Source organism: Zonotrichia albicollis, chromosome 1, assembly GCF_047830755.1.
Source record: "Zonotrichia albicollis isolate bZonAlb1 chromosome 1, bZonAlb1.hap1, whole genome shotgun sequence".
NCBI classification, from domain to species: Eukaryota; Metazoa; Chordata; class Aves; order Passeriformes; family Passerellidae; genus Zonotrichia; species Zonotrichia albicollis.
In genome coordinates, this window is record NC_133819.1 from 130,571,839 (window position 1) to 130,594,899 (window position 23,061).

Consider the following 23,061-nt stretch of genomic DNA (forward strand, 5'->3'; position numbering starts at 1 on the left):
CCACTTCCCAGCTAGTACCTGCTTGAGATTCTTCACTCTTGTTCATACAGATTTCTTCTTAAGTGCCAGAAAGGAAATTGAGGGCTGGGATAAGCTTTTTTTTCTTTCTCTTCTTTCTCACATCCTGTGCCTAGTTTAGCTGTAGCTCCTGCAGTGTTGGATAAATGATAAATAAATTGCAGGAAACGTGGCCCCAGAGCTGAAAAGCTAGGGTAAAGCTGCTCTGCTTCTGTGAATTGATACATCCTCAGTCTTGCCAATAGACGGGATCTTGGGAAAAGCATCTGTAAAAGAAATGCCCAAAACATGTGAAATCATAAAAAAGTTGTGATACTGAATTTCCGCTAATGTCACTGAACACATAAAAACTGAGGGGTTTTGCCTGGAGAACTGGGAGAGATTTCATTAGACAACAGAACAGCAAATCACCCATTAGAGCCAAAGCATATACAATTGATGGTTCTCCAAAAACAGATGCTAACTTTGTGAGTGGAACAGTGAAAATTCAGTTACAGATCACTTTCTCCAGAACAGGTGAAACCTCTGCTGCAGAGAGTGGTTGTATTGCTTGAGGGATCACTCTCCAGAGCTGTGACCCCTTGTGTGAGAGGTCCAGAAGTGATGGCTTGTGAGTTATGAGAGCTGGTGGGTCTGAGAAAGGAGTACAGCACAAATACCATGGCAATTCATTTACAACTATGAATCAACTTGTAGCTAGGGGCACAAGAATAGTATTCTCTCACTGCTAACTGTTTAGTAGTTGTCTGCTTTGAGTAGTTGGTGATCTTTGTCTAAGAAACCTGCACATGCTTGTGAACAAGCAAAACCAAGGATATCTTTTACTTAGTGGAAATACTTAAAGAATAACCTTACTGTAACAGCTGACACACACTGTCAGATTACCTTATTCTTTTCATTCTTTGACTGAAAGGTATTAATAGCACTTTCCTGTTAAAAAAGAAAGAAAAAAGGGAACTGTCCAGGCCTTAATACTGTCACTTGTGAAAATAAGTGTGCAGGGAATGGTGACTCTCAGTTTGAAAAGCCTTTGAATAGAAAGTGAGTTGCAAGAGCACTAGCCCTTGCAACTTTGTCCTGAAAGAACAAGCAGAATCACTTTAAGAATATACTTTTCTTTGTTCCGAAATACACAGTTTCTGTCTACTTTGTACCAAAATCATCATCTGTATCTTGCTTTAATATTCTGTATCACGCTTCACAAAATTCAGTCGTCGTAATGAGTAAAACTGGTAGGTGTTATGATGCTTAGGGTTGTAGAAGTTAGAAGAAATGCTAGTTCTTTCTGATATAAACTCATTGTACTGCCTTCTTATACTCCAAACATAGCTCTCCTAAGCAGGTACATACCTGGAGTGTGTATATTACAAGCCCACACATTTGCATTGTTCATGGATGCTCACTGTGAAGTGTGGTTTGTTTTCTTGTTCTCCCGGTCTGGTGTTTTGGTGGTTTTATTTCTTTATTTGTTTTTGTGTACTTTTTATAGTTGTTTTTGTTTGTATTTTGTTTTCTTTGTTTTTTATAATTTTTATCAAGGCTTTTTTGAAGCCTTGACTCAGCAAGTGTCTAGAATCATTTACATGATAGGACCTTGTCTGTTGATGATGCTGAAAGCTTGTTCAGAATCATTGTTAAGCTCATCCAAAATAAAAATTTGTATATGAGCCTAGTTTGTCTCTCTAAATGGGGAAAAAATAATAGTGACGTTCCATATTTTATACTCCTTTCTTATAATTTTCCCAAGTAAAATTTTAGCACTGAATTTTCTTAATTTTTCAGAAGCAGAGCGCTCTGAGAGGAACACGTTTGCTGAAAGGCTCTCAGCTGTGGAAGCTATTGCAAATGCAATCTCTGTTGTGTCAAGTAATGGTCCAGGAAATAGGGCAGGATCATCAAGCAGCAGGAGGTAAACTGAGTAATGACTTTCTTCTTGTTTTCTGAATGCTAATTTTTGTATTAATTATCAATCTGTTATTAATTCTTTTCTTCAGTCTAGCTTAAGAATTGGCCTCTGTTGCTAGCTTAAAATTGGATTTCACTTCTTTAAGCACCAAACTAGAACTCTAGTGTTTTTTTGAACCTTTTTTTGTATCAGAACTAATAGTGGGATATTTCTAAATTAATCCTCTTTTCTGGGGTTCATGCTTTGTCTGTCAGTTGTGAAGTGGAAGTGTTCCTCCTTGTGGAGAAAAGGAATTTGAGGATAAGCTCTGGTGTTCTTTACCAAGAAGTATTAAGTATGACAGAACTACTGTGGTGGTGACCAGGCTTGTTTTAAGAGAATTTCTAAGGGAGATGGTCACTTAAACAGATGAAGAATAGTGAGACCAACAGAACACCACTGGGGAAGAATTTAAGTGGATTCATTTTATTCTAAGCAGTCATTAAAAAGAAATTCTATCAAGACCCATTTTTTTATCCTTTCATTAACCTCTGTTTGTAGTTAGATTTTAAAAAGCAGTAGCAATAAGAGCAAATCCTTGCAAAAGCTTAACACTCCTGACAATGAGCTTGGGCTAAAAAGAATGTCAGATAGCAGTAAGAATGCCCATCAGCTGCTGTCTGCAAGAGGCAGTGCTGTGTTGCCTAGGGATATGTTCTGGGTTCAGATCTGACTTGAAGCGTTGCTGAGTGACTCCTCTTCCAGGGCTAAAACATTCTGGTGCAACAAAATATAAGCAAAAATTCCTCCTGGCTTATTCTTACTTATGCTGAAATAAAATGGTGGTAAGAGGAATTTAATTTCCTTTTTCAATGTGAAATTTTTCTTAAATGTGTTCTGATTATAAATGAAAATGTTAATATTTCTGCCTTGGTTTTGTATTTAGTTTGAGATTAAGGGAAATGATGAGAAGATCCTTGAGAGCTGCTGGATTGGGCAGACATGAAGCTGGTGCTTCATCAAGTGATCACCAAGACCCGGTTTCTCCCCCAATAGCTCCTCCCAGCTGGGTTCCAGATCCTCCTGCAATGGATCCAGGTAAGTCTGCTCATATATCACATTAGACTGTAGAAGGAGAGATTTGATAAAGAATCGATGGCTTTTAAGGTGAATAATAACTTATTTTAGTCTCACACTGTAATCTGTCCAATGCCATTAAGGTAGCAAGTGTTCATTGAGATAACTTGAAGAGTTTACTGAAGACTTAACAGCTGATTTTTAATGCAGTATATGTGCTCTTAATGCTGGTGTCAAACTGCTGGGAAGTCTGCTTTGTAATGCTGAGTTGCATTACAGACCTAGGAATCTGGCTGTTTGTGGGAAAGATTGCCAGTTAATACAGAAGACCTGCAGTGTGTTAGACATTGCAGCAAGAGCGTATTGTTAGGGATGTTTTTATGTATTGATATACATCCTGCTGTTCTGTTTACTGAAAGATGGTGACATTGATTTTATCCTGGCCCCCGCTGTGGGATCTCTTACCACAGCAGCGACTGGCACCGGCCAAGGACCCAGCACCTCCACAATACCAGGTAAGGACATCCTGCTTATTTGATTATGCTTTAGAATGGAAATTAGCTCAAAAGCTGTCTCTGCTTGCACAGACTTTCTGCATATGAAAATGCCGCTTATCAGATGAAGATTGGATTGAAGCAGAATCTCTCAAGTGTGCAGAAAGTAAATGAAGCACCGTACTATGTTTATGTAAAAACATACATGGAGAGAGACAAATACGTAAAACTATGGAAATCAGCATGGAATTGGGATTACCCTCTCTATTTCAAATATAATTTGGAACTGAAATTTACAGTACTTCATTGAAGTATTGCTGAAACCACTGAATAGTCAAGTTACCAGTTATCCACCACAGTGAACTACTTGCTTTTAGCAGGTAGTCATTTTTTAAGAAAAAACAGTTTCTCTGCAATTTTTTTTCTTACTGCAGGTCCTTCTACAGAACCATCTGTAGTGGAATCGAAGGATCGGAAGGCAAATGCTCATTTCATACTGAAATTGCTGTGTGATAGTGTTGTTCTACAGCCTTATCTTCGAGAATTGCTGTCAGCTAAGTAAGGATTTTCATGAGAGTTCCTTTGTAATGTTACACTACCTTAAATCAATTACATAGAAGCCTTTTTAAAAAGGTTACATCAAGGCCTGTTAGTTAAAATTGAGAATGTTAGAATACAGTGTTGTGTCCTGCCATCCTTTAAAAGTATGTCTGTTTCAGAGGAGTAAAATAAACAAGACTGCTTATTCACTCTGTGTTTTTTCTGTTTGCACAAACTCAGTGGTGCTAAGTTTTCGTGTATTTGCATCCTACTTCTCCTGTTACAATGAAGAAACTCGGTGTTTTAACTTGTCTGTTGGGGTTTTTTTGCCTAGGGATGCGAGAGGCATGACACCATTTATGTCAGCAGTTAGTGGCCGGGCATATCCTGCTGCAATTACAATTCTAGAAACTGCACAGAAGATTGCTAAAGGTACAACAGTTTTAGTGACTGCAGGTGTGGGGCTTCCTTCTAAACTTTGGCATGTGTGCAGAGTTGTTACTAACACTATAGATTGCTGCATGTTTTGCAAATTTTGCTGTTCTGGATTATCTTTCTCTTTTGCAGTTTGTATATTGCAGTAGATTTCTATGAATATTATTGCTTTTGTATTCTTTATAGTATTTTTGGCATGTCACTGTTTTATAAGTGGATTAAGGTACTATTTTTTGGTAGCACAGTTGTATCACATGGAACTTCTTTGTTGAAATTCAAAAAACCTGCTATGATACAGTGATATGCCAAGCTAGATCCTGTTCCTGAAAAGGCTTATATACAAACAAATATTTTGTGACTCTCTTGTAATGTTGGTATTTAATTTTTTGGGAGAAATACGTGAAATTGACTTTAGGGGAAAAACTTAAGCACATTAGACCTTGTCATACCACAGTTCTGTAGGACTTTGTGTGGGACAAGAATACTTCTTTTAATAATATGGTTCATAGTCCTTCAGAATGGTGATTCATTGAATTGACAAAAGTATTAGTGAATTTAAAACTGGGGTGGAGGTAATGGTTGTGTTTTTCAGTCAGAAATTTGAAGGGGCTTCTATAAGAAATAATGTGACAAGCAGAAAGTTTTCTCAAAAAGCTCTAACAGGTTTTATTCAAACTTCAAATGCTGTATGAGATTTTGTAATGGCAAGCATCCACCAAGAATGGATTCTTTTGCTGGATATTTTTTGGGGTTTTTTGGGCGGGGTTGTTTTTAACACTGTTATTCTATTATTTTAGCTGAAGCAACTTCCAGTGAAAAAGAAGATGATGTGTTTATGGGAATGGTTTGTCCTTCTGGTACAAATCCAGATGACTCTCCTTTGTATGTTTTGTGTTGTAATGATACATGCAGTTTTACCTGGACTGGTGCAGAACATATTAACCAAGTAAGCGCTTTTTTTTTTTTTTTAAAAAAGCAAATAGGAATGTGTTTCAGCCATGTATTGTGTTAGTCTACTAATCTGATTTTTAAATTATTAATTGCATTGTTTAAATTTCTGTGACTTTTAAGTCTGGTGTAAGTACTGCCTCCCCAAACAGCTATGTAGTCTCAAAGCTGACTGTATTCCTCACAACATGGTTGTTACTGGGTGTGGCTTTTCCCCTGTGGCTAACTTTGGCAGGAATTGTGATGGACACGGCTCTTTGAAATCACTGAATATTCTAACGTAACAACTAAGTTTCACTTTCCAGAACTGACCTACTTCTGAGTTTAGGCATCAGTTTAAACAAGTGCTGTTTCATTGTAACCTGAACTAGTGTGAGATTGCAAGCACTGTAAGGAAAAAATTATACATAATATTCCCCCCCCCCCCTCATATTTTTAGGATATATTTGAATGCCGAACATGTGGCCTGTTGGAATCACTTTGTTGTTGCACAGAATGTGCGAGGGTCTGTCACAAAGGACATGACTGCAAGTAAGTATTGCGTTCTATTTCTTAAAATTAAATCAGTATTTTGTGGTTTCCTTTGTTTACTGATGCTTAATACATTTTTTCATTGTTTGAAGTGTTCCAAACTTAGAGAACAGAAGATAAATGAAATAGTTTTGTATCTACTGTGTAAGATTTATTTAATAGGTCAGAATTGAAAGAGTAACCTGAAGTGGTTTTGTACTTTCCATTTTGTAGTATTTAGAGTAAAAGAGTAATTCTCAAAGTGCATAATATTGTGAGAACATTATATCTAAATAATGCTGTGTCATGGTTTGAGCCTGGCACAGAGCCAGTGCCCCCCATGAAAATTCCTCACCCTGGTGTCTGCTGTGAGATGTGACCAGGAATAAGCAAAACAGGCTCTAACTTAAACATAAAGAACACTTTATTACTTAAACTACAGGAAAAGAAAAAAAGAAATTGAAAACCTTACAAAAAAAACTTTCCTCCTCCCCACTCCCTGACTTTCCCAATCCGATACATTCTCCCAAAACACCAACTGCCCAGCCCGGCACGACACTTTAGTATACTCAAACTGCAGTTCATGAAGAGGAAAGGAGTCCTTCTTGTTCCATAGGCTTCTCCTGGAAACACACTGAAACCTCGTGTGCTTCCTTGTCACTTCGGCACCGCCCGGAAAAAAAGTCCTTTTGCCGCTTGTGACATCTTCCTTCCATGCCCAGTGCTCTCACCACTGAGGCATGGCCAGAGCTGCTTTTAGGGTTGTCTTTCAAGGATGCCTTGTCTCACTCCAAAAAAGGCACAGTCTCTGCTTTGGGACATCTGTCCCCCCCATATTTTTCCAACCCCCTGGGGCCGGGGGGTCCTCACGAATGAACCCTCCTGGTTTTGAGGCACTGCCTCCCCCTAAATGCAGTCTGTGTCACAGGAACAACTGAGTCTATGGCCACAAGAAAAGTCCAGCCAAAAAAGCCACTCCAAATCATCTCTCCTCATCCAATCATCTCCACGTTCTTCGGGCCAGGTCCTTGTCTCATCTCATCTCTTATCTCCCTTCTTATTCAGCTTCGAGGAGGATTAGCATTTTTGCAAGGCCCCAATCATGAAAGAAAGGGTTAAAAGTTTTCAGTCTTTGTCTGTCCTGGGACGAGATGATACTCCCACACGTGCTGCTGCTGCGGCCCGCTGGGCTGCACCCTTTCCCCCCCCCCTTTCTCTTCCTGGGCCGGCTGCTATCACCGCCGACTCTCCCTCTCTCTCTCTCCCTCCTGGGGGGGGGGGGGGGCTGGCTGCCCGATGTCTCTTGGGGCTCCTCCACCCTTCCATCCTTGAAGGCCCCTCACTTCCCATCTCTGTCCAGGCCCCGGGCCTACCGCATGGCTGGCCCTCCCCCGCCCAGCAGCAAGGCTGGACGGGGGAGAGATCTGACCTCTTCACAGCGACGTCCTAAGAGAGCGTGCCAAGGGCAGTGCCCTGCTTTTAACCCCTGTGTATTCTCGGAGGTGTGTCCAAACCCCACTGGCTACACCGGGTGCCAGTCTCAAACCCAAAACCTTCATTGGTTTGACCACAGCTTCCCAGAATTCCCACTCCTTCCTGGTCAAACCACCACATGCTGTGTTTTCATTTTGGGTGCCCCTTAGTGTTTTATGAATCCTGGTGACAGATCATTTTTACGAATTTTTGGAAAGAAATGTAGGATATTAATCTTCTGAAAATCAACTGTAACAGAGGGAAAAGTGAGCAAACAATCAAGAAATCTCAAATCAACCTGGCCCAAAGCTTTGAAGCTGTTTGTGTTCTGTGCTGCTGTTGCAGGGTGTAAAAGTTACAGCATTAATGTCCTAGCTATAATGAGCTAACAAATACAATTATAAAGATATTCTCAGCAACATAACAGTTACTGAGATTTTACTGCATGTCATGAGTATTTTCAGTTTAACTTTCTTGGATGGAGGCTGTTTTAGGGAAGAATAAATGACCTTGGATGAGTTTTACTAAGACAGTATGAAAAGCTGTGTAGTTAAACTGCTCTCTTAAGATGAGTGTAGGAAACGTGGATGACAAACGTCAAGTGCTGCCACATATAAAATCCGTATTTCTATTTTTTAAGCTAGGTTTTGGCATTTTGCTACTATCAGAAACAAAAAACTGCAGAAAGAAACCTAAGCATGTAGACTAACACCCTATGCATGTGTAGAAAAGATTTGGTATGTTACTGGGACAGTGTTGCAGTTCACCTTTTCTATTTCTTGTAGGCTCAAACGAACATCTCCAACAGCCTACTGTGATTGCTGGGAAAAGTGCAAGTGTAAAACACTAATTGCTGGGCAAAAGTCAGCTCGCCTTGATCTCCTTTACCGCCTGCTTACCACCACAAATCTTGTTACCATGCCAAATAGCAGGCAAGTTCATGTTAGCATTGACTAGGGCAGAATTAAAAAAAATATTTTCTAAATATATGTGGTATATTGTATTTCCACTAACAATTTTTTCATTACAGGGGAGAACATCTGCTGTTGTTTTTAGTACAGACAGTTGCCAGGCAAACTGTAGAACACTGCCAGTACAGACCACCTAGAATCAGGGAAGATCGCAATCGTAAAACTGCAAATCCTGAAGGTAAGAGCTGCTTCAGTGAAATAAATGGCAGATTCCATATTTCAGTATCTCTTCCTTATGCTTTCTTGGTTTTTTTTTGTTTGTTTTATCTTTCTAGATTCTGATATGCCTGATCATGATTTAGAGCCTCCTCGTTTTGCCCAGCTAGCTCTGGAACGTGTTTTGCAAGACTGGAATGCACTGAAGTCCATGATCATGTTTGGCTCCCAGGAAAATAAAGACCCGTGTGTATCTACACATAGTTGTTGATGTAAAGTTTGATCTGATACTTGACACCTGCTGGCTTACATACATTTATTTCTTTTCTTTTTGTTTTTTCCAAGTCTTAGTGCAAGCAGTAGAATAGGTCATCTTCTGCCTGAAGAGCAAGTTTACCTTAATCAGCAAAGTGGAACTATTCGCTTGGACTGTTTTACACACTGCCTTATTGTCAAATGTACAGCAGACATTTTGGTAAGCACTCTTAGCCATGTTTTACATAGACTTTCTGGATAATGGGATATTGTAAGGTATCTCAGGTCATTTGTTCGGAAACTAAGTTGAAAGTAACTTCAAGTTAATCATGGCTTTGTGAATTTATACTGTTATGACTGTGATCTCCTTTGAGTCTTAATCTCTCTTGTTTGATGCTTCAAAATTGCATGCAACTAATGAGTTGTAATGACCTCTTTCTTCAGCTGTTAGACACTTTGCTGGGTACTCTGGTGAAGGAATTACAGAACAAGTACACACCAGGCCGCAGAGAAGAAGCTATTGCTGTTACAATGAGATTCCTGCGTTCTGTGGCAAGAGTCTTTGTCATTCTTAGCGTGGAGATGGCTTCCTCCAAAAAGAAAAAGTAAGTGGCGAAGATGTGTGTTGGTTGTGGTGGTTTTTTTCCTTTATTTACTTTTTTTCCCTATATAATGAGTTGATAAAAATCAACAATAGGCAGAAACATCTCAATTATTTTGTATTCTGTAGACAGACTTGGAAAGATGCACAATAGCTGCTGGTATGTCGTGTAATTTCTTAATGCAATGCTTGTTAAACTTACATGTTCATACTGAACTTTTTGTTTGTAGTGTATGAGGTTTTTGGAAATAGTTTTTCTAAACATATTGAAATTACAGTGTATGGTTGGTTGTCAGTAGTAGATTTAGATATCAAGCCTTAGTCTTGAATTATTGAATGATAAATGTTTTTCACTGACTTGAATAGGTGCATATTGTTTCTATACACACAAATGCATGTCTCTCTTAAAAATTATTTTTTGAGAAAAAAATTAGGACAATTAATATTGCCACAAAGTTTTTGGGAAAAAAAATGTGTTTGACATTTATCTTTCTGTATTTTATCCCCCAGCAATTTTATTCCACAACCAATTGGAAAGTGTAAACGTGTATTTCAGGCATTATTGCCTTATGCTGTTGAAGAGCTGTGCAATGTAGCAGAATCTCTAATTATTCCAGTCAGGATGGGAATTGCACGTCCTACAGCACCCTTTACCCTTGCTAGCACTAGTATAGATGCCATGCAGGGAAGTGAAGAACTGTTTTCTGTGGAGCCTCTGCCACCCAGACCATCATCTGACCAATCTAGCAGGTAAAACTTGTTAAAGCTTGCTATCTGTTCTTTTCAAAGACTTCTTAAAGGCGGTTTTATTTTGGAGTTTTTGTTAGCTTTGCATTAAGTGATAACCAGAGGTCCAAATTGACTTTTTTTGAGGATTTATTTTTATATATTTTTCTTTTAAGTTCTAGTCAATCTCAATCATCCTACATTATAAGGAATCCTCAGCAAAGACGAATCAGCCAGTCACAACCAGTTCGTGGCAGGGATGAAGAACAGGATGATATTGTTTCAGCTGATGTAGAAGAGGTCAGTTTTATTTTTGTACTTTTTTTCTTCTCAATATAGCAGACCTAATACATTAGCCCATGTTTTGACATCTGAATCTGAAATCTATGCATCTGATTTGAAAAAGATATTAAGTAGCACTTCATGAAATCTTACTGTGCTGTAAGCATTTTTAATAGAACTTTGTAATTGTTGTTTTCTGTTTTATTTCTCTCTGTTAAAAAAGTTTTAAAGTCTTTCAGCACATGACAACTATTATGTAGGTTCTGTTAGAGAGCTAGAGGGTTTTCCAGGAGATTATAGCAGGTAATACCTCTTCAGTGTTTAGAAGCTAATTTTTGATTTTGTAGTCAGTTTTATCCTTATAGCATTAAAATCTAATATCCAAAGCTGTTTTATTTGTGATTTTTTTCCCACAACACTGTAAACTGTACAGCCACGTACAACTACTGTGGCTGTAAGTTCATTTTTTGTTCGTATCAGCTCAATTTTGGGGTCATCTTCATCTTTCTAAGATGGGTTTTTTTTAAATCAAACTTTGCGCTCTGTTTTGGAAAACTCATAGATTCTCTGATATTGAAGATAGTCTGGCATAATATTACCATCTCTTTCCAGGTTGAGGTGGTTGAGGGGGTGGCAGGTGAAGAAGACCATCATGATGAACAGGAAGAACATGGTGAAGAAAATGCTGAAGCAGAAGGACAGCATGATGAACATGATGAGGATGGTATGTATAATGTGCATCCTGCACATTTACTGCTCGAGTGAGAAAACTATGCATCAAAAAGAAAAGCATCTTTGGAGTCACCAGTGATAATGATTTGGGAGATTTGCAAGAGTAGAGAGAATCCAAGGGTTCCAGACTGTTCATCTTACAGAAGGAGATGTATAAAATTAGAGAATACATGTAGTAGGCAACTACATGAACTTTTTCTGGTTGAGGAGAAAATATTAAGTTCCCAAAGGTATCAGATGTTATTATATTCTTGGTTAACAGTGTATTTTACTTTTTGTATTTACTACTGTAAAATGTTGTCGATGGTTGGGCCAGTGTCAAACCATGACAATGGTAGGTGTGTTCTCAAAAGCAGTTTGAATCCTGGCAAGCTAATTCTCAAACTAATCACAAAGTTCTAAATTATGATTCAATATTTTGTAGACATAATTAATCTCAATCCTGTATGAAAATGTTTGAAATTATTATGACTTGTCTTGTATTACTTAGTTTGGGGTTAGATGGCCCAAAGCTATGATTTTAAAAAAGTTATCTTCTTTCTGTCTGTGCTTTGTGTTTCCAGTCAATCCATTTACAATATAGGAAATCTGTTTACTGATTTGGTGAATATTCAAACATTTAATTCTTAAAGCTTAAAACTGGAATAGAAGCTATATATTGAATAAATTCTTATTAAGTTTTCAAATATTCCTTAAATACTATTGAAACAGCATATGGTAAATTGTCCTAGTACATGTGTATGAAGAGTTGTGGAATGTTGTGGCTGGAGTGACTTATTTTGAATCCTAAAAGCCTTTATTTTCCCTGTGTGTTGAATGTACATGTGCAGTGCAGAGTGAAAGCAGGTGGCTAATTGCTGGAAAATAAGAAAACGTGCTCCAGGTATTGCTGGGTGTCTGCACTGCTTTTATGCCCCCCCTGCATATCCATTAACTTCTGCTGTAGTAAGAGTGTCTGGGGTTTGTTTCTGACTTATATGAGTCACCACAGTAATTATAATTTTATCTTGTAAACATGAGATGCTTTGTCCATTGTTTTTATAGGCAGTGATATGGAGTTGGATTTGCTGGCTGCTGCTGAAACAGAAAGTGACAGTGAGAGTAACCACAGTAACCAGGACAATGCCAGTGGGCGCAGAAGTGTTGTCACTGCAGCTACTGCTGGGTCAGAAGCAGGTACACCACATCTTTTTGGGCCTATTCTAGCTGGTTAGATTTAGATATTGGGAGTAAGTACTCTCCTCCTTCCCTGGATTTCCTGTTTTTCCTTTGCTCTAATAATAAGGTACTGTGCAGACAAGGAGATGGATTAAGATGTGACCTACATTTTTTGCTCTTTTGGAGCAGCTGCATGTGTTTGAAATTATCGTGTGCTCTTGTGTAGTGAAATTAAATGGTCTCACTTATTTTCAAGTGTAGTAGTTGAAAACAATGGTTTATGGTTTAAATCAATACATAAAACCTGAGCACTCATTGTACAGGTTTTTGAGAGCAACTACCTTACTGCCCAGTTTGGAAACATAATTTTTAGAATTCTTTTCCTAGGGGTAGAATCAGTAAAGTATTTTTAAATCCAGTTACTTCTTAATTTATGTTTTGAAGTGTAAGTAATCATACTGCTTTTTCATTATACCTGTGGATAATTAGCAGTATGTTATAATGATAATTTATTGAAGCTTTTCAATAGTGGTATTTGAACCTTTTTAGTATAGTGTCATTACTCATGGAAGAAGTCTATGCTGACATGATACACGTATATGTGCACACATGTGGAGCTGTCAGTTTTTGTCTATTTTTCTCAACAGGAGCTAGCAGTGTTCCAGCATTTTTTTCTGAAGATGACTCTCAGTCAAATGATTCCAGTGACTCTGATAGTAGCAGCAGTCAGAGTGATGACATAGAGCAGGAGACCTTCATGCTTGATGAGCCCCTGGAGCGAACCACAAACAGCTCGCATGCCAACGGAGCCGCGCAGGCTCCCCGTTCCATGCAGTGGGCTGTACGCAACACCCAGAACCAGAGGACTGCCAGCACTGCCCCCTCCAGTACGTCAACCCCAGCAGGCAAGTCTCAGTGAACTGCATACATGAGTGCCAGCTCTGGCTTTGTTCCTTCCTCTGTTTCTGTTTATTCTTTAAGGATGAAAGCTTATCTCTTTGCCGTACTGCTGACCTACCTTGACTGTTAGAGTTCTAGTTTTGAATTTAAAAAAAGTTAAGATTTGAGTGTGCTTACTGTAGTTGGTAATTATTTGCTAGCTATAGTTGTGATGTGAGTAATATTTACAAGTTTATTTCTGTAAATCTTGGTCATGAAATCAATCAATGCACAAACGACACAGCGAAGATTAAATGAGTTCATTAATGTAATGTTTTCTTTTGTATTTAGCAAGTTCAGCGGGCTTGATTTATATTGATCCCTCAAACCTTCGTCGGAGTGGTACCATCAGTACAAGTGCAGCAGCAGCTGCTGCAGCGCTTGAAGCCAGCAATGCAAGCAGCTATTTGACATCTGCAAGCAGCTTAGCGAGAGCATACAGTATTGTGATACGGCAGATATCTGACCTGATGGGTCTGATTCCCAAGTACAATCACTTAGTGTACTCTCAGATTCCAGCTGCAGTGAAGCTGACGTACCAAGATGCAGTTAACTTGCAGGTAAGAACATGGAAATCTTCATAGAAAAAACGTAATTTCAATACAACTGGGGTTTTTAAGGTAAAATTATAGAATTGTTGAAATTGAAAGTGACCTCTGACTGGTATGTAATTAATAGTTAAGTGAGAATTGACTAGGGATTTCTGCTAGACATCTGTTGTCATATTCTAGTTGACATTAACTGTTGAGTCTGTATAAGAAGAAAGTTAGTAAGGGCCAAATAATTAAATTAAATTAAAGATTTGTACAGGTAAATGTACTGTTCACTGTCCTTTCCTTCAGGGACACGGTCATTATTTCCATGTTATGCACGTATTTTTTATACTGTGTTCTTGACTGACTGTTTTTGAAAATTTATGTGAAATGCATCTGTAGAGAAAATACATGTCAGCAGTCTTCCCCTTCATGTATAGACGTTAGTTTCAGAGACTGACAAGACCAGAGGGACTCCAGTGTTTTTAGAAAGTATGTATCAACTTGTACCTGGGCATAGTGATAGGGTAAAATTGCAGGAAAGGACTTCTGATTTGGGAGTGGAAGGTTAGAAAGATATTCTGGGATCAAACACTGGGGTAAACCAACAGGGAAAGAAATAAGAGAGTGTAGTTTTATTATGGAGGAGGCTAAAATAATTTTTTGTTCAGGAGATTTTTAATGGGAAAAGTGAACAGGAGATCTGTCCAGCTGAGGCAGCAAGAGGTTTGTATTAGCACAGGAAACTTGAACAGTGGAGGTTTCATTTGGACATAGAAATAAGGTTGAGACAGCATTTTGTTATTTTAGTGCATTAGAAGTGTGAGGGATATTTTTGAAGACCAGAATGCAGAGGAATGAAGAAAGCAGACTAATGTTGGATCAAAAAAATCCAACAGGTCAGTGGAGTTAGCAGATGATAAGAAAAGCAGACTGCAGAGCCAGTAGTGGGAACAGGTGAAGCAGAGATAAGACTAGGAGGTGAGACTTGTGTGTAGACATAGTTCTCTGTACAGGTCTTAACTTTGTTGTCTTCAGTGAGTAATTTGCAAGGGGTAAAGAATGCTACAAGAAAGTCAGGAATTAAGCTCAAATCATCAAGTTGTGCACACCTGGGAGATGCTGAGTGGGGAGGAGTAGAAGAGATGCCCAAAAGAGAGAGAGATGGTGAGAATGCTTTACAGATATCAAAGTGGTAAGCAATGAGAGCTGCATACCACCACTGTGCATCAGCAATCTCAAGAGAGCTTTCAGAAACTGATCATCAGTAATTCTTGAGCATGGTTTTACAGCCTGTTCGTAGGGAATCAGGAAGCTTTCATTCTTGTCACCTACTTCTATTGTTTGCAAAGCCAATTAAATATCATTTTCTATAGAATTATGTGGAAGAAAAGCTTATTCCTACTTGGAATTGGATGGTCAGTATCATGGACTCTACTGAAGCTCAGCTGCGTTACGGTTCGGCATTATCATCTGCTGGTGATCCTGGGCATCCAAATCATCCTCTCCATGCTTCTCAGAACTCAGCTAGAAGGGAAAGGATGACAGCCCGTGAGGAAGCCAGCTTGAGAACGCTTGAAGGAAGAAGGTATGAAAATAGTTTGATTACTGCATGCAGTATGAATTATCAGTTTTATAGTCAAATCTTATTCACAGACATCTTAGAAATCTTATTATTCTGCTGCTCTAGAATGCAGTTGCTGTTTTGATTTAAGTTGGCTTCCTGTGTTGTTGCTACTATTTGGTTTATTCTGACATACTATATTCATCTTGAGCATTAACTGTTTACAATGTACTGCATCTGACCTGCTTGTTCTATGCTTGTAGCCTGTTACCACTATTTTTGTGTAGAGTTCATTGACATTTTACATCCACATTTGAAATACATGGCTTATAAATAAAATATGTGTTCTCCTGTGATGCCTGATGTCTCTGTATTCAATCCTTTTCCTTCACTAGACGTGCTACCTTGCTCAGTGCCCGTCAGGGAATGATGTCAGCACGCGGCGATTTCCTGAACTACGCGCTGTCCTTGATGCGTTCTCACAACGATGAGCACTCGGATGTTCTTCCTGTTCTGGATGTCTGCTCACTAAAGCACGTAGCATATGTGTTTCAAGCCCTTATTTATTGGATTAAAGCAATGAATCAGCAGACAACATTGGATACTCCTCAGCTGGAAAGGAAAAGGTACTGAGGTTGACTCCTAGAAACAAAACCTATGTAAAAAAAAAAAAAAGCCCTTTTGTTTTAGTTATTGCTGTTGTTCCTCAGCATCTTACATAAACAGATGCATTAATCTGGATGTCTGTGTGTGGGTGTGTGTAGTAACATACATAATATAGAAAGAATTTCTGTAATGGTATATAATGTACCTGTATTTGATAAGCCTGTTGCAGTACCCTATTCACTTATTTTTATACTGTAAAATGTTTTCCTACTATTGAAACTTGAGTTGGATTTTTAACTCCATAGCAGTGCCTCTAAAAGACATACTCAGGACAGTTTCTCAGTTAGTGATGTGAGACATACATTTGACATGACAGTAACTTACTTAGATATCTGTCAAACATGTTAGAGATGACATTGGAGAAAATGTCATTGTCTGATGTAATGGGCTTTGTGATTTTGTTTTCTATTTGGTTATATGCATTTGAGACTCATCTGATATTTAAGGCACAGGAGAGAAATTAATAGCTGAAAATGTCCTTGAGTTGGAAAGCTGCTATTTCAACTATCGAATTTTACAAGGTGCATTTATTAATTTTAAGTTGTTTTAAGATTTCTTTTTTTTTTTTTCATTTCAAATGCCAGTTAATGCTAATAGAAATGTCCACCCATTGGTAGTCCTACACCATCTGTTCCCATTTCTTAGCTAGGTTTTTAGGTGATGTACCCAAGCAGTCCTAATCAACAGTTAAATGCAGATTGTGCCCCTTTCTGCTCCTAATTTTCAATATTGCAGGTCAAGCTTAACATTACATTTTCTCTACAAATTTAGTAACTGTAAAATATGAGATATTAATATCTTTGATATATATAGGACTGCACAGTTACTTACTGTGTTTGTTTATCTTGGTAATGTAAGGTTTGTTATGACCTCAAAAGTGTACCAAGAGAGTGTTATCAACAGTAGTTTTCTCACAAGTAAGAATGATACAGTACAATAATCAACTTTTTGTACTGATTTAAGTAGTTATAGCCACAGCTTTAGCCCTTTTCCAGGCAATTACATGCTTCCAGAAGCTGCTTTTCAAAAAAAAAAAAAAAAAAAAAATCATGTACTGAAATCTGTGAAATAACTGTTCATAAAAGAATTGGGAAATTTGCATGAAATGCTTTTAAAACTGTGAAGGTCTAGACATTTTCAATTAAAAATGAGTGGTTCAAACAGTTGCTTCCATTAGATTACATATTAGTAGTCTGTTATCAGTTTATCAATTTCATCTAGTTTCAGAACATGTTTCACAATGCATAAACTGCCAGAAATTAATAGTAACCAAAGTTCTTGACAGAACAGTAGTATAATATAGTGAAATCAAGTTTTTAATGTGCAGCTTGCAGACTTACCTTCCGGAATTACCTCAGTGAGATTATTTTTAAATTTTGAACTGGTATTCACTTGCATATTTCTTCCAGAAATGCAGGATTCCTAGGATTTTATATTGATACAGTGTTTAAAACCAAACATCAATGCCCAAAGCTGATTTTGATCTTAACTTGTAAGATCAAAGTTGGTAGGTGGCTCTAAAGGGTAACTGTGTGATTGATGTAGTGAGTACGTAATGAGAAGTTCTCTGTGGTGCTTCAGTTTTAGTTGTGTTTTTGTTTTGTGTAACTCTTAAGTACACGTCCTGATTATGCTACAGATATAGATGTTTTGCCAAATAATTTCTTCAAGATGATTGACTCTTTTTTATTCTCTTCTGTTTTCTTGTTGTTGTTTTGGATGTTTTTATTAAGAACTCGTGAGCTTTTGGAACTGGGTCTTGACAACGAAGATTCAGAACATGAAAATGATGATGATACCAATCAAAGTTAGTATGCAAAAATTAACATAGCATACAAAATGCCAGACTTTCTTAGTGCTTTTTCCCTTTAGTTACTTGAGATTTTGAATAAATTTTGCTGCTTGTATATGTAAAGTTGGGTTTAGTAAGATTTTCTTAGCATTGTTACTTCACCAGTTTTCTTCTACCATTGCCTGTTTCATTACTTCACATTTCAGGGCCATCTTTTCATCTTCTTTCTCACTAAACTACAGTATTAGTTATCTACCATTCTACATTAAAATTTGAATCATAGTTAAACTAATCTTTTTGATCTGATGAAAAACTGCTGAAAAGGGTAGAATACTCCTATATACAATGTAGGAGTGCTGTTCAGTAAAGCTAGGTATAGTAAAAAGAATAAAAACTCTAACTAAGCAAATTAATATAGATACAGCATCTGCAGAAGCATCCTGTAGAAGTGCTAAATTTGCAGAGGTTCTCCTCTAGTAAGGTATATAAGAGGGAAGGATATTAATTTTTGGCATTTTAAATCCTTATTTTTTCTAACTGTGAAAACTGATTTGAAATCTCTGATATTTAGGTGCTACACTCAACGACAAAGATGATGACACCCTCCCAGCAGAGACTGGCCAAAACCATCCATTTTTCAGACGGTCAGACTCTATGACCTTCCTCGGCTGCATTCCACCCAATCCTTTTGAGGTTCCTCTGGCAGAGGCCATCCCCTTGGCAGACCAGCCACATCTATTACAGGTGACATCAGAGATGGTGTTTTGGAAGAAAACTGCAGTTTGCTTTTTCATTCCTCACTGAAGTGCATTATTGACCCAGAGCTCTTTTGCTGTTTTTCAGCCAAATGCTCGCAAAGAGGATCTGTTCGGCCGGCCCAGTCAGGGTCTGTACTCGTCTTCTGCCAACAGTGGCAAGTGCTTAGTGGAAGTTACAGTGGATAGAAACTGCCTTGAGGTAAATGTAAAGCTTTATTATTTTAAACAATATGGTAATTTAAATTAGAACCTTTATTCCTTAAAAACACACTTTAATGTTTTCAGAGAGGATTTTATGTAGCTTTCAGAATGATAATTTAAAAGCCCAGCGCCTGTGAAAACTTGAAGTCTTTATGAAAAGTGTGCTTAATATAGAAACTTGATGATTATTGACTTATAGCAGCTTTCAGGTAGTATTTTTAAATGCAGCAGTACAATTCTGAGCTAATTTTAGAATGCTAATTATATGATTATTTTTGATAGAAAGATTTAAATCTTCCTTTAGTTCATCCAATAAATTTGACTTGCCTTCAGACTGAACATTAAATGGCAAGCATATGAAATGCAAACACACAGTGGGGAAAATAGTTTTTTTTTTAATTTATTGAAATGATTGAGGCCACTGTGTTTTAACAGGTCAATTGCAGTGTTCACTTTTGTGTGATTTAAAATATACACCTGTGAATATATGTGCTTCAAAGCTTCTACTCTGCTTTAAAAGTGCAGCTAAATTTTACTTCTCTTTTAGGTTCTTCCAACTAAAATGTCCTATGCAGCCAACTTAAAAAATGTTATGAGCATGCAAAATCGGCAGAAGAAGGAAGGGGAAGAACAAAATGTGCCTACAGAAGAATCTGAGAGTTCAAAACCAGGGCCTTCAGCTCATGATCTTGCAGCACAACTGAAAAGCAGCTTGTTGGCAGAGATAGGATTGACAGAAAGTGAAGGGCCACCCCTCACATCTTTCAGGTAGCTGAGTTTAAAATTACAATTTGAAATGTTGCTGCTCTTCTAAGTGGCTGTTTGGGAGTCTGGAAGGTATTTTTGAAATGAAAATGGGTAGCTTAATTTAGTTTACATTTGTAGTTTGTAGTTTAGATTAGTAACTTCTAAAGTGAATAGTTGAACAGTCTTCAAAGAGGTCTGTGCAAACTGTAGGCAAATTCCTTTACTCCCTGACTTCCTGCTGCAGACCTGCTGTGGCATCCTTGGTAGCCAGGCTGAGCAGTTGGAATCCACAGCTTGCCATCTCTGTCTGGTGGTGCTGCCCACACTTAATGCAGTTATGAATTAAACTGCTCTCTCTTCAAATTACAGCTGTTTTAAAAGAAATTAAGGTCTTGGTTGATGGGAGACCAGTAACAGTGCATTCCACATAGCACCAAAAGTTACATGCTTTTGGAGTAATTATCCTTTGGAAGCAAGGCTTGTGTTTCTGCTGAAACAAAGCAGCTTCGTGTGCTTTTGTGCACAGACTTAGTGTACTGTGTCATTGTTTATCAGGAATAAAAAACTTAGTTGAATGCAGAGGCTAAGAAAAGGCTGAAGTACACAAAATGTGTCTGAAATTTTACTTGATTCCACATATCTGTCATTTTTATTTCTTTCTGTCAGGCCCCAGTGTAGCTTCATGGGCATGGTTATTTCTCATGATATGTTGCTGGGACGCTGGCGCCTTTCTTTGGAGTTGTTTGGTAGAGTATTCATGGAAGATGTTGGAGCAGAGCCTGGATCGGTATGTATTCCTCAGTGTAAGGACAGTTCCTCTTACAACTAAATTGTGACTCTCCCTAATTATTCTGATTTTGGGGTTTGTGTTTTCTTTTTTTTAATTTTTAGATCTTGACTGAATTAGGTGGCTTTGAAGTAAAAGAATCAAAATTCCGCAGGGAGATGGAAAAACTTAGAAACCAGCAATCGAGAGATTTAACATTGGAGGTAAAAAATCTTCTAATAAACTTTCATTAAAAGTTGAATTACTACAGTAACTTGATAGGAAAATTTGTATTTCAGAGTCTGCAAGCAGGTGTCTTAAATCATACTTCGTGAGTTATGTTGCAATTACTGTGTAGTTTTTCCCAGTCTGATTGTTATTTTTTGAATCTGTGGAGCAGTGTCCAGAAATCTGTTGTGAAGCTGAAAGTCTCTTAGAATGATAATTGGTAATGAAAGAATTTTTTTGGTATTTTTTACTAGGTGGATCGAGACAGAGATCTTCTGATTCAGCAGACCATGAGGCAGCTGAACAATCACTTTGGTCGCAGGTGTGCTACCACTCCGATGGCCGTACACAGAGTGAAAGTTACTTTTAAGGATGAGCCCGGAGAAGGCAGCGGCGTAGCACGGAGCTTTTATACTGCTATTGCACAGGCTTTTCTGTCAAATGAGAAACTGCCAAATTTAGATTGCATTCAGAATGCCAACAAGGGTACCCATACAAGTAAGTGATGCACAGCAGTTAATCTACAGAAAATATTAATAAAAATCTTGGGTGCTTTATTTACATAGAAATACTTGGCCTTGTGCCAGAGACATCTCTTGTTAGTTTAGCCTAGAATCCATAAAAATTATGCATTCGTTCTCTGGAGCAAGGAAATGGCTTTCCCCCCCTCCATACACTTTCAGAAACAGGAACTTCTTGTTTTTCTTGCAACAGCAGCCTGCTTTAGGTGTGCTCAGATTTTTTGAGTGTCCTTCTCTCCGGCAGGTAATAATTGTCAAGATTTTAGCTACTAAGAGCTTATATATTTTTTTACAGCTGCTCCATCTGACTTGCCACAAACACATTTTAATGGTTTTGAAAGTATATATAAGCTCTTAAAGTATTTTATCATTTTTAAGTTGGTACAAACACTTCTGGTCCTTTCTGAAGTTTGGCTGAACCCAATCACTGCTTCAAGTGAAGTGGTTCTGTCTCATTGATGTCTGTCAAACTCTTCCAAACCTTAGTTTTCCTTACGCTGAAACTTGGGTAGGAGAGAGAAATCTAAAGATGTTTAAGTTTATGAGGTTTTTTGCCCTTCAGGTCTGATGCAGAGATTGCGAAATAGGGGAGAGAGAGATCGGGAAAGGGAGCGAGAGAGAGAAATGCGGAGAAGTAGTGGCTTGCGAACTGGTTCTCGGAGAGATAGGGATAGGTAAGTGATAATCTTTATCTTGATGAAGATATTTTGTCAAATAGAGTGATTGTCTTGGATATTGTCAGGAAAGATACTTTTACTTCCTACAGTTATAAAAGAGTCTCTTTCAGGAGTGATTTGCAGGTTAATTTGTTGAAATTTGGTCTCTAGTTTTAATTCTTTACAGAATTATTAGGCCTACTTTATCATTAATCGGTTATGTCTCAACCACAGGCCATTTCTTCTGGTAAAACAATAACAAAAACTTGTGTACTAGAATAAAATTGTGAGGTAGTGTAGAAACAACAATGCCATTGGTGGCATGTCTGACTGCTGTATCCAAAACACAAGTAATACTAAAATCTCTGGTTTATTTTGATTCTCTCTTTCTGATTCATTCTCTCCAAGCAGCTATGAGCAACACTACTATTCCGGCAGTAAAGCTAATGCTAATATCAATCTGTGTGCAAATAATATTGTTCCAGAGGATTTTTGAATTTTTCCTCTGAGTACAAACTGCTCTGATTATCTTAAGGGACTTCAGAAGACAACTGTCCATTGACACACGGCCTTTTAGACCAGCCTCAGAAGGAAACCCCAGCGATGACCCTGACCCTCTCCCAGCACACAGACAAGCCCTTGGAGAACGGCTCTACCCTCGAGTGCAAGCAATGCAGCCAGTAAGACTTCCCTAATACACTTAATGATTGTTCTTGTCAGCTTGTAATGTAAAAATTTAATTCCTTATCCATAATTGAAATAATTGAAACATAATTGATAGTATTCAAACATGTAAGACTGATTTTATTTTATTTTTAAATTTGTTAAGATTTTGTTTCTCTAATTTGTTTTTTAGCTTAGGAGGTATCTTGTAATGCATTCTCTATTTAAAATACCAAAACTTTCATAAGATCATATTTGAAAATAAGAGAACTGGAGGAGAATAGTAAGACCTATCACTCCTTTATCCCCAGGCATTTGCAAGTAAAATCACAGGAATGTTGTTGGAATTGTCTCCTGCTCAGCTGCTTCTGTTATTAGCTAGTGAAGATTCCCTTAGAGCAAGAGTTGATGAAGCAATGGAACTCATTATTGCACATGGCAGGTAAAGTATCAAAAGTGAGAACTGATTTTGTGGCCAAAGCACTTGTACTGTTCTACATCTAACTCCAATACATGCAGCTTATTTCTTGATAGTCTAGATATTTCTCTTTAGGCAGGTGACTTTTTGGCTTTGGTTTAATCTATTCTGACTGGTTTCAGAATATGACAGTTCCTTATTAGAGAGCAGCCCTGCTGAGAAGGACTTGATGGGTGCTGGTGGATGAGAAACTGGACATGAGCTGGCCATGCAATGCACCAGATGTGTTCTGGGCTGCATCACAAACAGCGTGGCCAGCAGGTTGAGGGAGAGGATTCTGCCCCTCTC

The 23,061-nt window shown here is 38.0% G+C and overlaps 1 protein-coding gene across 10 annotated transcripts in view; it reads left to right on the top strand.

Annotated features, from left to right (window-relative positions):
• UBR5 (ubiquitin protein ligase E3 component n-recognin 5) overlaps positions 1–23,061 on the top strand; it is an 86,226-nt gene that overhangs the window by 55,725 nt on the left and 7,440 nt on the right. For 4 of the 10 annotated variants that reach the window (XM_074554135.1, XM_074554170.1, XM_074554156.1 and 1 more), the window contains 30 exons: positions 1,801–1,927; positions 2,850–3,001; positions 3,400–3,495; positions 3,909–4,032; positions 4,349–4,470; positions 5,247–5,395; positions 5,837–5,928; positions 8,166–8,312; positions 8,411–8,529; positions 8,627–8,753; positions 8,853–8,982; positions 9,207–9,367; positions 9,874–10,113; positions 10,266–10,389; positions 10,984–11,095; positions 12,148–12,279; positions 12,909–13,170; positions 13,496–13,760; positions 15,110–15,321; positions 15,693–15,923; positions 17,697–17,770; positions 18,327–18,499; positions 18,599–18,712; positions 19,262–19,482; positions 20,128–20,248; positions 20,353–20,451; positions 20,710–20,953; positions 21,539–21,650; positions 22,168–22,312; positions 22,607–22,737. In XM_074554135.1, the coding sequence (XP_074410236.1) occupies positions 1,801–1,927; positions 2,850–3,001; positions 3,400–3,495; positions 3,909–4,032; positions 4,349–4,470; positions 5,247–5,395; positions 5,837–5,928; positions 8,166–8,312; positions 8,411–8,529; positions 8,627–8,753; positions 8,853–8,982; positions 9,207–9,367; positions 9,874–10,113; positions 10,266–10,389; positions 10,984–11,095; positions 12,148–12,279; positions 12,909–13,170; positions 13,496–13,760; positions 15,110–15,321; positions 15,693–15,923; positions 17,697–17,770; positions 18,327–18,499; positions 18,599–18,712; positions 19,262–19,482; positions 20,128–20,248; positions 20,353–20,451; positions 20,710–20,953; positions 21,539–21,650; positions 22,168–22,312; positions 22,607–22,737 (4,558 nt within the window). The remainder of the gene's footprint in view (positions 1–1,800; positions 1,928–2,849; positions 3,002–3,399; positions 3,496–3,908; positions 4,033–4,348; positions 4,471–5,246; positions 5,396–5,836; positions 5,929–8,165; positions 8,313–8,410; positions 8,530–8,626; positions 8,754–8,852; positions 8,983–9,206; positions 9,368–9,873; positions 10,114–10,265; positions 10,390–10,983; positions 11,096–12,147; positions 12,280–12,908; positions 13,171–13,495; positions 13,761–15,109; positions 15,322–15,692; positions 15,924–17,696; positions 17,771–18,326; positions 18,500–18,598; positions 18,713–19,261; positions 19,483–20,127; positions 20,249–20,352; positions 20,452–20,709; positions 20,954–21,538; positions 21,651–22,167; positions 22,313–22,606; positions 22,738–23,061) is intronic. The other 6 variants (XM_074554165.1, XM_074554182.1, XM_074554190.1 and 3 more) reach the window with 4 other exon arrangements.